The 13816-nt window shown below is 37.6% G+C and overlaps 1 protein-coding gene across 1 annotated transcript in view; it reads left to right on the top strand.

Annotated features, from left to right (window-relative positions):
- The window catches only part of SLC44A1 (solute carrier family 44 (choline transporter), member 1), a gene marked incomplete at both ends in the record, with an annotated part of 20318 nt that extends 8542 nt beyond the window's left edge, over positions 1-11776 (top strand). The window contains 7 exons of the mRNA XM_008943669.1: positions 485-671; positions 3442-3607; positions 6800-6956; positions 7211-7294; positions 8287-8424; positions 9766-10002; positions 11495-11776. Coding sequence (XP_008941917.1) covers positions 485-671; positions 3442-3607; positions 6800-6956; positions 7211-7294; positions 8287-8424; positions 9766-10002; positions 11495-11776 — 1251 coding nt within the window. The remainder of the gene's footprint in view (positions 1-484; positions 672-3441; positions 3608-6799; positions 6957-7210; positions 7295-8286; positions 8425-9765; positions 10003-11494) is intronic.
- Between the last annotated feature and the right edge of the window lie 2040 nt (positions 11777-13816).

The following is a 13816-nucleotide window of genomic DNA, read 5'->3' as shown; positions in this document are numbered from 1 at the left end:
TCCTGCTTCTGAAATTGTTTGTTCCCAACCTTCTTCCATTTGCAGAAGGATCATTGTGAACTAAAATACTAACACTGATTACTGAATCAATTTATCCTCTTTAGGCCTGAGAGTTTGTTTTGGAGTCACGGAGTTTACCACTAAAAATTGACAATGTTTGACTAACTTACCTGACCAGACCACCACACCATGTTGAAATATAAATGCTAAATTGCATTCTTTGTTAAATCTTGCTGATTTCAGTGGTTTGCAAAACATACTTGAGAATAGAATTTGGTCTCCTCTCTTTAGCCTGAGGCTGATGATAATTCCAAATGCATAATTGTCAGCAGAAGAAGCTGGTAGAGGTTTTACATTTTGATCTTGCGACCTTGTGGTTAGAACATGTGTCAGTTTGCCGTGTTTGATTATCCTAGCTGTGCAAAATCATACCTTGCTTATTTTTCAGTTCTGTAAAATGTGTTTTGGAAACTTGTCCCTCTAGGTTGTCTTGTTCTTGATAATGTTAATTATGCGCAAACGAGTCGCTCTCACCATTGCCTTGTTCCACGTGGCCGGCAAGGTCTTCATTCACCTGCCACTGCTAGTCTTCCAGCCATTCTGGACATTCTTTGTGCTTGCCCTCTTCTGGACATACTGGATCGCAGTCTTGCTTTTCCTGGGTACTACAGGTAAGAGCTACCAGGTTTATTTTAAATAAATTCCACTTAATTTTTTTTTTATGTTTTCAGACAGAGTTGGTTAAAAAGCATGTAGCAAGCTCTAGAAAAAAAAACAAACACATATTATTCTTCTGTTCTTGTCTGCTTTAGTGACTTTAAAACGCCTGCTTCAAGAAAGATGTGCGTTTGAGTCTGTGTTCCCAGGATTTTACTTTGTGCCTTGGGCTGGCTTTTTGATTTCATGCAAGTTGACGTGCTGCAAACCACAAGATTCCATTAATAAGACTGCTATAATAATTTTTCAAATAGTCCCCTCTAATTTTCCACAAATGGGTTAAAAGCAGCCAAATCTTGCAGCTAATCTTAGGAATTATTGTAATGTAGCCAGCACTGACACAGATGAAGGCATATTAATGAAAGGGCTGTTGCACACAATTACTGTTTCCCAAAATGGAATTAGTTTTCAATTGTTTATAACTCAAGTGTCCAGTATTATTCCAGCATTTTCCAGGATTATTAGGGAGATTTTTCTCCTGTTTCTGTGCTGTATTCTGAGAGCAACCACAGTACTCTCAGTTTCTGCCTGCTGTGAAGAATATAGAAGACGAGAACTTTCTTTGTATTCAGAGTCTGACAAGTTTCTGGAATTAGTTGAACCTATGAGTCCAAATCTTAGTTACTTCAACAGAGAAACCTAGCAACCGCTTTTTAAAATGGGAAATTGTAGGCAATGGAGACCATCATTCATTATTAAAACTGTAGAATTTTGAAATTTATAGCTTGCTGCTGATCTGAAAGTAGCAGTGTTTCAGGTCACAGAGCCATTTCAGGATAATACAAGATAAGTATTTTTTATTTCATAGCCTGAATTCCTAGCAAGAGATGGAAGTAATAGAATTCGCATGTTATTGTTCTCATTACTGTTGAAATTTTTAGTTTTCATTACATGCTCTGCTATGTGCGAAAAATGTTCGCCTCTGAAAGTGAGTTAAGCCTCAATCCCATACTTCACTCTGTGAGTTAAAGATCACTGCACAGGGACTAAATTTGTAGCAGAATTTAGGCTAGTATTTTCTTTTACTGACAGAACTCTTCAATTGACCTTGATTCTGAAAGGAGTAATTTATGCTTTTAGCTTTATATACACCCAGTATCTTCACCGGTATCAGTTAAAATCTTTGTGCAGATAAGGCCAGCTCTAATTCTAAACCAGGAGAACTTGTTTTTGTGTGGGAAGAAGCCTACACTTATGAAGAGCTTGCTTGCTAAAACCAAAATTATTTCAATAGTTGAGTGTATTCACAAGAAAATACTAATTTTTTTTATGTGTGTATGTGCAAGTGCAGCCCAGAAAGCCAACCATATCCTGGGCTACATCAAAAGTAGTGTGGCCAGTAGGTCAAGCGAGGTGATTCTCCCCCTCTACTCCACTGTTATGAGACCCCACCTGGAGTACTGCATCCAGCTCTGGAGCCACCAACACAAGAAGGGCATGGACCTGTTGGAGCAGGTCCAAAGGAGGGCCATGAAGATGATCAGAGGGCTAGAGCACCTCTCCTATGAGGACAGGCTGAGAGAGTTGGGGTTGTTCAGTCTGGAGAAGAGAAGGTTCCAGGGAGACCTCCTTGCAGCCTTCTAGCATGTGAAAGGGGCCTACATGAGAGCTTGTGAGGGACTGTTTTACACAGACTTTTAGTGATAAGATGAAAGGTAATGGATTCAAACTTGAAAAGGGTAGATTTAGATGCAGTGTAAGGAAGAAGTTCTTCACTATGAGGGTGTTGAGACACTGGGACAGGTTGCCCAGGGAATCTGTGGATGCTTCATCACTGGTGGTACTCAAGATCCAGCTGGATGGGGCCTTCACAATGTGGTCTAGTGGGAGGTGTCCCTGCCCATTGCAGAGGGGTTGGAACTAGATGATTTTTAAGGTCCCTTCCAACCCAAAGTACTCTGTGGTTCTATGTAAGGATAAAAGCATAGCTGAGATGGAGAAGATGCTAATCAATGCTAAGTCCAAACAATGGTTTTGAGTTAAAGGTTTTATACACATGATGTTACTTTTAGTATTTTTCTGAATCTCATCAGCTGTTCATGTAACTGTTGTATATGATGAAACATCTCAATGTGGGCTAACATACTGAAAGAGAGCTTCTCCAAGGTCTTTACTGACATGTACTGTCAGTCTCAGTATATGATATTGCTATTTAGATTAGAAAGCTAGCAGGTTTCTGAATGCATTGTATCATATGTTTAGAATATCTAAAGCTGCTCCTTATGTCTGTAAATACCTTTAAAGATACAAATCTTGCTGAAATACATGCACAAAGGCTTACTGTAAGGAGAAAAAGTGATTGTTAATGTTGGCATAATGTAAGGAGCTATGAAGTTTAATATTGATTCTCACTATGTGAATAATACTAACAGAATAGCACTGAAATTCAGAATGTCTGAAAGCAAACTCCTGTTATGTTTAATGAGAAGAATTTTTTGCTTCTTGATGGTGGTTAGGTTTGGAAATTTTCACCATGCAGCTAAAAGTCTTGCAGGGTTTTGACTGTGCTTAGAATATTTTTTTAGAGCTTTTTTAAAATGCTGTTATGGTGATTGTGTCAAAGCTGTGTCTTAGGAACTATCTTCCTAAACATAACATTTAGAACTATCAGTAGAAGCTAAGAGAGATTCTGCTATAGATGGTGAAGAACTGAAATACCATGTGCTTCCTTCTTTCTGAGTTGGTGTAAGCACCATTTTCATTTTTACCCTAACTTATTTCTAGGTAGTCCTGTCCCAAATGAAGAAGGATTTGTTGAATTTCAGATGGTAGGTCCTTTGAAATATATGTGGTGGTACCATGTAGTGGGACTCGTCTGGATCAGCGAGTTTATCCTAGCCTGTCAGCAGATGACAGTAGCAGGGGCTGTTGTGACGTACTATTTTACAAGGTAAGGACAACTTAGACAGCTCTGCTGTGAGTAGCCTAGAAATGGAATTATCAGAAATAATGAGGGACAGAGCTTTTGGGGAGATTACTTGCTTCTGTCCTGAAAGCTAGAGAACAGTTGAATTATATTGACTCTGTAAATAGTGTCAAGTCCTAAATTAATCTGTTTTGCTGGTCATAGATGATATTCTTGATGTTTATGACTGGAAGTCTTGTTTGCCTTGTAACCTGTGCACATTGTGTGGACGTAGATGGTTGTTTACAAAGCAAGATGCACCTGGAAGGTCATCTGTGATGCAAATAATTAATGCAGATAAGCTTGGTGGAGAAAAAAAAAATATTGAAAGCAATTGTTTATTATTTTAATTGCAAAACAGTGCCCTTTATTTATGATGCATCATTAATCTTTCTTACACAGCATTACTTAAGGCCTTATTAGATTCATCATTTACATATAGAGTTTGACAAGATCACGTACAAATTAAAAGTCATACAAAATACCTGTGCATTAAGGCTCCATATTTCATTGCTATATTTGTGTGCTAAATTGTGTATCAAGGCATACTTTACACTGGCTGTTCTGCATGTATCTGCTCTCTGTTCAAGGAGGTAACACTAATTATTAAGTAATTACCAACCTTCAGGCACAAGAATTTTGCTTCACAGAGGTAAGAAACTTGATTTCAGAAATGCAGACTTAGTATACCTCTCTAGTATTGGTAAACTTCTGAAATTGAGACTAATTAAAATATACCTTAAATAAGTGAAAACTGAATGGGTTTTTTGAACCATTTAGAACGCAGTTTTTTCAGGAAAAAGGTAGTATGAGGTGCTTTGTTAGGATTTCGTGAGAATAAATGATATTTCAGTGACCTGAAGTATTACATTTTGGTATGCAGAGCAGAACTATGGCAATATTTTTGGTGAGTAAAAGAAGCAAGTTCATTAATACCTGTTTTGTAAAAGTATAGTTTAATGAAGGTTCTCTGCATGTCATCCTAGATGTAATAGTTCACAATACATTCTAAAAAAAATCAAACAAACGAACAACAAAAACCCACGCCATTGTTCAGGAACTAGATAAGTAATTTTATTTCATAATTTCTCAAAATCTTTTCAAAACAATATAAATACAACTCCTCTGGATAAAGCGTGGCATGAGTAGAGGATGTTGGCAAGATATTTAGCAATGGTGGTTTACTTAAGAAAGGAAAACCAGTATGTTGGAATGTTGCTGTCCCCACAACAACAACAACAAAACATTAGTATCCTAACTACGTGTGTAGTTCAGCTAGTGGTTTTTTGTAAATGTTTTCAGGCTTTAATATGAAGAATATTGCACATAAAAATTGCTAGTGATATCCAGCCGCCACACTCGTGATGTGCTTTTAGGAGTTTGAACTAATTTTAAAAATTAGTTTTTAAATAATGCATTCAGATATTTTTCAAGTGCATGAGTCAGATCACAAATGTTTAATTGGTTTGTCTTTTTAATTGAGACTCTTATCTGAATTAAATTCGGTTCCATATCTGCCTTAGTCCTTAAAACAGTATCAAAGGCAAGGAATTAATTTACTGTGCTGACAGAAATTCTGTTATTTTATTGATGATGAAGTCTTCCAGTATACCAATGAAATACATCTATGAAGTTGCTATAAGATGTTACAGAGATGTAATCTTGTGAATAATTAAACTAGACTGGGTAAAGAACTAGGAAAATACAGAGAGGGTAAATTCACATCAAAATAGATGGCTTAGCAATGTGTATGCTTCATCTGTAAGCTTATGTATTTACTTTCACCTGAGGGTGAATGTTTTTTTTTCTGAACTTTATCCTGTCATTCCATAAGAGGGATTTTATTTTAAGTTAGGAAATACTCATTTCTCCCTAGTGTTATCCTTTTCTGTATTTTAAGGTGCAATTCTAATCTGAAGAGTGGCTTAGTGAGAAAGGGCCGTTAGTTTGAACTTCCCCATTGTTTTGTCTATTAGCAGCTTTCCACAGCAAATGAGATGCTGGGAGAATGTTTTGTGTACATTCACTGTTTATTCACCTTAGCCAGATGGATTCCTTTCAGCTTGGGCAATAACACGCCTCAGGGTGTTCTGCATTGGAGACTCTGCCCTTGGTTATATTTACCTCAAAAGGAGGAAGTGGTTGGGTTGCCTCAAGGCTCAGATCTTTTAGGTGATTCTGCCCAAAAGGGGAATAGAATTTGGCTTCCCCCACCTGAGCTCTAAAAGTTAATTGGAAGAAAATACAATGTAAGCCTATTCTGATGGTTAATATCTCAGAATTAAGTTATGCAGATGTTAGTTTCGTGGAAGAAGACTCTACTTTTTTTTTTTTTTTTTTTTTTTTTTAAATGCAACTTACATGAACCTAACTTTCTTGCAAGGTGGTGAGTTATTTTATATTTGGAATGTTAGCACCTGTTCCTTTAATACACTTCTTCTTACATTCATATTCCTAATAAAGATGAAGATCCCTTCTTTAAATTTTAAATAGAGCTGTTCTTTGAGCAAGAAATATAAGTGGCTTCCTTGGCTGGTAATACAGATAGAAACTTTAAGAGGGTGTTGTTTCAAAACTGTTAAAGTGAGTGTTCATCTAATAAATTAAAAATATTGTAGCCATGTTGCAATAAAATAGCTTGTTTTAAGGCTTACTAGTTGGTTCCTTCAGGATATAATAGCCAAATCAGAAAGGCAAAACATCTGAGAAAAGAATTTTCTTAATAAATAAAACCAGTAATACCCTCTTCAAAGTCTCCACAAAGACTTCCAGCACAACAGAAGTGAAAAGGAAGGAATTTTGTCAATATTCCAACTGAAAAAACACTAGTGTTGTTTCTCACTTCTTTGGAAGATTTTGAATTGCACACCATCAAATATGGTTTTATAGAAACTGCCGGTTGGCAATAGTAGTAATGTAATGCCGATATTGGTAATGCCAACCACTAGTAATACTGCCCTTAAGACATACTGATTCTTTATCCAATTCCTATTAATTCATTAGAGCGTAAACTGTGAGTTGCACAGACTGCCAGTATGGAGTGAACAGTATACCCTGAAAGCTAGTATGAGGGCAATACATTCATTTGGCACATTGGTTCATTGAGAATTTTTAGAACGTCAAGACGATACTGCATACGTACTGATCATTCTGTTTTATTCTTTCTCTTTTCAACAGGGAGAAAAGGAATCTGCCATTTACTCCTATTCTGGCATCTGTTAATCGCCTTGTTTGTTACCACCTAGGAACAGTAGCAAAGGGGTCTTTCATTATCACACTAGTGAAGATACCACGAATGATTCTTATGTATATTCATACACAGCTGAAAGGAAAAGTAAGATAAATAGATTCCATTTTCTTACAGACTCTAAAGGCCTGACACTTTTACAGCTAATTTAGTTTAATTTGTGTGATAGGTTGGAAGTCTTGTTTTGGAATATCTGGTCTTTAAGGGACCATAGGGCAGAGAAGCACTACTTAAATTGTCAAGATGAGTCTCAGCTACTGAAACACAGAAGAATACTGCTTGGTTAAGATCTGTTGGGTTTACTCTTTATTCTTCTTTTCCCACATCCTGTGCTTTCCTAGGAAAATGCCTGTGCTCGCTGTATGCTTAAAGCCTGCATCTGCTGCCTTTGGTGTCTAGAAAAGTGCCTGACCTACTTAAATCAGGTAAGATTTTTCAATATTCAAGTTTTATGTAAGGGCTGATAATATATTTATTTTCCCAGAATGCAGTCTCAGGCTTGACCCATTATGTGTTGTACTTTGGAACTGAACTTGAAAGATGTTACATCAGTCTTGTCTCCATTACTGAAATTACACTGCAAATCACTACATTAGTCTTTGTTTACATTTCAAAGGAGAAAAATAGCCAGTATTCATCTTTGTGACCATGGTATCTCAGATTTATAACAATTCGTTTAGTGGTTGAAGATGTTCCCACTTATGTCCACTGTGTCAAACCAAATCTGAGTTTCAAAATATGTTTGCTATGAAAAGAGAGTGAAGCTTTTCTAGGTATAATATTTAATGATCACACAATGGAAAAACTGTACATAACATCAAACTGTCATAATCATCTACAAAGTGGGAAAAGAGCCCACCTCTGTTAAGTACATCTATACATGTTCCTCTAATATCTTATTCACTGTTGCTCATCTTTTTGCTTGTGGAAATATAGCATATAAAATGAGCCAAAAAAAGCATTCTAAAAACCCCAGTGCACTTGAAAATTGTCCTGGATAACCTTGAATGTAGTCTAGTGTCCTATCTAGAAATTATCTTGGTGAGCTTGTGTGACTCTCAAAATCTTTTGTATTTCCAGAATATTTTTTCTAACTACTTAAATGCTGTAGTTATGCCACTGTTCACCTCCTCCTGCAGAGAAATTTCAAATTCTGTTTAATTAGGTTTTTGGAATAAACTTGTTAGTGCATAAGTTAGGATCGAGGGAGGAGAAGAAGAGTAATTCTCTGCCTTGTTTAGTCTCATGTCAGCTGGTACATACTGCTTGATTTAACAACTCCTAAGGGAATCTTTGCTCGTCAACATATGGCTTAAATGACTTATGCAGAAGCTGTATTTTTCTTCTCTCCTCCCCTCCATCCGCATCTGAAGTACCTGATCATTCCACGAATAAATCTTCAATCTTCTTTCCCCAGAACGCGTATACAGCCACAGCCATCAACAGCACCAACTTCTGCACCTCAGCAAAGGATGCCTTTGTTATTCTAGTGGAAAATGCTTTGCGAGTGGCTGCCATAAACACAGTTGGGGATTTTATGCTATTTTTAGGAAAGGTATGTCTGCCTGTATGCAGTTGTTATGGACCTACATGGTAGGCAGTTTTCCTTAGCAATTTCTTGCTAAGATACAAAATACCCCAGATACAAAATACCTTAAAATTCCTGTTTCTTAGCATACATTTTATCACATCTAGCTGCATCTTATCAGGAAGGCACTGTGCAGTGTAGGGGAGATAAACAGATGATCCATTTATGTTAACTAAAAGTAGTTAGAAAGGAATAACTGAAAATGATGATGCCATTTGCATGAATTTATTTTTAGGGAGTCAAGAGCAAAGTGTTTAGAAGTTCTACGATTTTGATTGGTTTTGTGGTTAAAACACAGAATTGTAAGGAAAGGAAGGTTTTGCTCTAAATTCTCTTCAATAAGGGCTCTCCACATCTGTGCTTAAAACTGACACATTATGGATCATTGTTTATGACAAAGCTGGAGTGGAGTGTAGGACTACTATGAGGAACTGCCATCTTAAGTAACAGAGTTACCTCTACTCTGAGAATTAAGAGGAGACTAGAATAATTGCTGTGGTCAGTCAGCTTTTTGGGTTGCCAACTGATGGAGATATACTTTGTGGAAACTTAATCAAGTGAATTTTTCCTATCTTTCAAAGGATTTTGTGATGTTATTTACTAAAACTATTAATACCAATGCACCTAAACCACCTGTACCTAAGCATTCAAAAATTGTCTTTCTTACTCTGTTCTTGTACTTTTATTAAGTCAAAGTAGAGTGGGCTGAACTTTTAATCCAGTAATGAAGTCAATAAGATGTGAGAAGAAATAAAGACATAATGAAGATACAGGTGACTGGGAGACCATGAAATTATATAATGTGGTGTGACTCTGAGAAGTGTTAGGAAACACCTCTTTGAAAAGATGTCTTTCAGATTATTAGAGAAATGCACAGGTGACAGAAATGTTGACATGGACCATGTGGCATATAAAATATAGTAACAGCTAGACCAATGTTGATTGGTAGCATGAGGTTCTGGGTTTTTTACTATTGATAGCAAAAAGTTCTTTTTTATAGGAATATTCTGTAACATTAGAACTATGACAGCAGGATATAAATGTCATTTGCTCTGAAAAATACCTTTTGTGTTGATGGATGTCTTTGAAACTATTCTGATTTGGGCATGTGGGGCCAATGAATAAAATGTCCTTTACACTTCGGAATATGGGGGATCCAGGAGGTAAAGATATCATTACTACTAGATCTGTACCATCTAGTTCTAGCCCTGGCAGAGCAAGAAGCACATAGGCTAAAAAAAAAACCAACCCAATAATATAAAAAGGCTTCTGCCATTACACTTGTCTGCTGTTTCCTTCCTTCCTCAGGTCCTGATTGTCTGCAGTACAGGTTTGGCTGGGATTATGTTGCTGAATTACCAACGGGATTACACCATCTGGGTGCTGCCCCTCATCATTGTCTGCCTCTTTGCATTCCTGGTTGCTCACTGCTTCCTTTCCATTTATGAAATGGTTGTTGATGTCCTTTTCTTATGTTTTGCCATCGACACAAAATACAATGATGGGAGTCCTGGGAGGGAATTCTACATGGATAAAGTTCTCATGGTAAGCTTCTCCTTGCTCTCTAAGCCTAAGGATGTGGTTCCATACAATGGGTATTTTGACACCGGAATGAACTCACTAGCTGAGTTTAATGTGCTGTTTTCTTTTATCACCTGGGTTACCTTGCTGTCTTATTCATGGCTTGATCAGCAAACAGTGTGATATGAGGAGCATTACAGGATGCTTCGTTCCCTCGATGTCACTGGTATTGGCTTCTATTTGCTGTCTGTCAGATGAGCAGAGTCATAATCTTGGGCATAATTTCTTGTAAATGATACAGTACAGAATGGAAAGAAGCAAAACAAGGGGTAAAATCTTGGGTTTTGTACATTCCCAAGAAGGACCTTTTCTGATATGTAGAAAAGAAAAAATAGTAGAGTATTCTACCCTCTACACAGGTAATGACCACACTGGATTTCTTACTCTGTCAGACAGACAGCAACCAGAATTTGACTCACGGTCTCTTCTCCACTAAACCAACAGTTCGTATATTCTGCTATGTTGAGGCATTCTATGCAATTCAGATCTTCTTTGTTTGTTCCATTTTATTCCCTGATTGCTCTAGTTAGAGATCAAGATGTAAAAATTCTGCTCCTCAAGCCCTTCAGTTAGTTGTTGAGTAGGTAATTTTCTTGACAATACTTAGGTGACAACTGTAGAATATGTCCCTATAAAATGTAACCCAGTGTGTAGGCTAGTGGAAGACTCATGACTTCTTAGCACGATTTGTTGTTCCAGATTACCTGCTGGAAATCCATGCCAAGAATTTGACGTTAATTTTTTTTATAAAACACGATAGAACCTGGAGTATATAGTAAAATGGCAGCTGACGAGTTGCTTTTTAACACAATATAAGCATGAAAGGCAGCATGCTGACTCAGAAGACAGCACAGATAAGTCATAAAAGTGTTGTGGATTTATTTTGCCAGCAGTTGAAATTTGCTACAGAATGCTTGCCTTTAGGAGGAAAAATGACATAAAATTGAATTAGCACCTCTGCTAATCTCTGTCAATAGGTGATTGTGATCTGGTGAAAAAGTAAAGAGATTGAGTGGAGGGAAGTTAGGAAAACCAACGAGACTTTGCAAGCAATTATCTTCAAGTGCTTCTGTTTGATAGAGTTCTAATAATACGCACGGTTCAGAGGATAGAATGTAGTAACTGGGATCTCGGGGTGTTTTTTTGTTGATTTTTTTTTTTGACAACCACCGTTCTACCTTCCATTCATATGAAGGAGAGTTTTGTGTGGTTAGTGTTAAAGCTTTAACAGCACAAAAGGCAAATAACCTGTCCAGCTTTGATAATTAAATGAGGAAGACCTCTGTGGCTGTTTGGCTGGCTGTTTTGATACTTTGTGGGTAAGTCTGAGCAAGAGAAGTTGGAGGGGCAAGTTCTGTGAACATTTTGAGCAGTTGTGTCTGGAAGTTTTGTCTTGAGATTTGATGTTTGGAGTTTGCCCTAAGAAAGCACTTTTCACTTCATTACTGTTTTTCAGGAGTTTGTGGAGAACAGTAGGAAATCTATGAAAGAAGCTGGCCGAGGAGGTGGAGCTGAGGGCAGAGAGCTGAAACCAATGGTAGGTGCAGATGAGGAGGTGGCGATCCTCCAAGAGTTTCACTTTTACTTCTTCTCCCTCTTTGTCTTTACTGACTGCACTTCTTCAGGAGAAGTTTTTGTTCTCTGTATCACTCAAGATGTTCTGCTTTTTCTGTTTGTGAGCTTGCCTATCACCTGGATGGCAGAGTTTTTGTCACAGCTGAGACCATCTCCTGTAAAAGTAAGATGAAAGGAACTGTGTCATATGAAACAAGTGCAGTATCATTTCGCTAAGACTAGTACTGTGTGCTATGTGGTATACATAGACAGGCTCACTTGCTGAGTACTCTCAAAATAAGACGGCTCTGGAATTCATTGGGCTGTTCTGACTTTAGTCCTCTTTTCAGCCCTGAGCTGAACAATTTTTGTACATATTAATTCATCATAAAAGCCTGAAGAACACTACTGAGCACATCCATTGTTGCAAAGTAGGACCAGGCATTTAAAGCTCTCACCAAATTAGTTTATACAATGCCAAGGGATTGGTTATGGTGATTCCTTTCAACCTGCTCGAATGACATTTCTCCCAGTTGTTTGTTTTTATTGCCAACTACTTATGTTGCTTGTCTCTTGTGTGCTCTTTCCATCTCACACTGTCAGATACACAGACAGTGAACAGTGCATCATTTATGCTTCTGCAGCCTGTTTTACTTATGGTGTGCCTGTTAGGAAGGCATTGCATGTCTGAGTAGCCTGGAATAAGGAACAGCTGTACATGGTACAGATAACAGATAGGCGGATGAGTTTGGAAAGTGGAGAACTGAGAGCGTATGGTGGAGAGCCAGGCTGGGCAAGGTATGACTTGTCATCGTGCAATATGATTTTGTGAAATAAAACATTCTTCCATCATTACTTTCTCCCAAGTATTTGGGCCTGACTCAGTTCCTTACCGTGTGGACAGTTTTTTAACCTAATGGAATCTAAATAACTGTGTACTAACAGTAGAATTTTTTTTTTTTAAATTGTGTATGTGAAGCCACGTTGCATGAGCACTTTTTGTCCAAGCTGTAAGGGGTCCTTTCTGTAGAGTCGATAGATGTGTAGCTTTGCGTGTTTTTCTGTTTCATTATAGCATACCAGTTTCTAGGTTTGCTTATGCCTAAATGCTGCTGTGTTTATACATCTAAAAAACTAATTCTATAGTCATTTACTGTTTTCTTTGGGAGTAATTCTAGCTGTTCAAACAGACATTAATGTTGGGATTTTAAGGGTGCTTTAAAGACTTAGATGTAAAGCTTCCATTAAAACAATTGAGAACTGGGTGTGCAAACTCTCTATAGTCACAGGCACAAAAAGTCTCAGTCCAAAATTTCATTATGTTCGCCTCTAATTCAAACAACTGTTTTACCTTAAGGGATTTTCTGCCTACACTCTTCATCAGTGCTAGCACAGACCACTACTTACTCTTCTGTACTTGACTGCGCAAAGCTTGGATGTTAAAACCCTTTTTTCACCCTGCCTTGTAAAAGGGCAAACCATGTACTTGCAATTCAAGGGTGGCCTTGTTCTCTTAGAAACTCTGCTATAGGCACTCGAGCCTGGCACTGTCTGAAAGTCCTCCTAGGACTGCTGGGGAAGATGCTGAGCATTTGGGGCTCAGTCTGAGTGTCACCTGCTGAATTACTCCCAATTCTTCTGCTCATGTGATTGTCTTATCTGGAACTGATTTGGCCTTGTTTTCTCAAATGGTCTTCCATTCTTGGGTGTTCAGCTCCAATGGAATAGATTCTGAAATACTAGGATCTCAATTCCTGACAAATATGGGACGCAGCAGTTACTTCCATGAAATTTCTGATACCTTTTCCCAAAGCACTGATAAAAGCCGCAGTTGCATCTGGTCTAGGATCATTCATAAGTCTGTTCTGTATTAGCAGTTCCCATAGTCCCAAAATTGGGTGTCTGAAAATTAGATTAATTTTTCTTTATTATTTTCTTCTTTCTTAAAAGTAGACTCTTTACTGGTTTGCTTCAATCTCCTTGAAACGTGGGTATTTCTTTAGATATGACTATCAGTTCTAGAAGTGAAATGCCCTAAGTGCAGTTTTATTTTAAATAGGTATTAGTAGCAGAAATAGGAAACACGTAGGACCTTCTGGTCTTATATCAAGGCACAAGAAAAAAACAGCTTTTCACGCTTCTTTATGGTTTCCAGTGACCCCTTTGATTCAGTTTCTTCTTGTCCTATAGCATTTGTCTAAGACTATATTGTATGACTTTGTTT

The sequence above is a fragment of the Merops nubicus genome, unplaced genomic scaffold, assembly GCF_000691845.1.
Source record: "Merops nubicus isolate BGI_N331 unplaced genomic scaffold, ASM69184v1 scaffold41507, whole genome shotgun sequence".
Lineage (NCBI taxonomy): Eukaryota > Metazoa > Chordata > Aves > Coraciiformes > Meropidae > Merops > Merops nubicus.
Note: the sequence above shows the minus strand (reverse complement) of the source record. Positions and strands in the feature narration are given on the sequence as shown.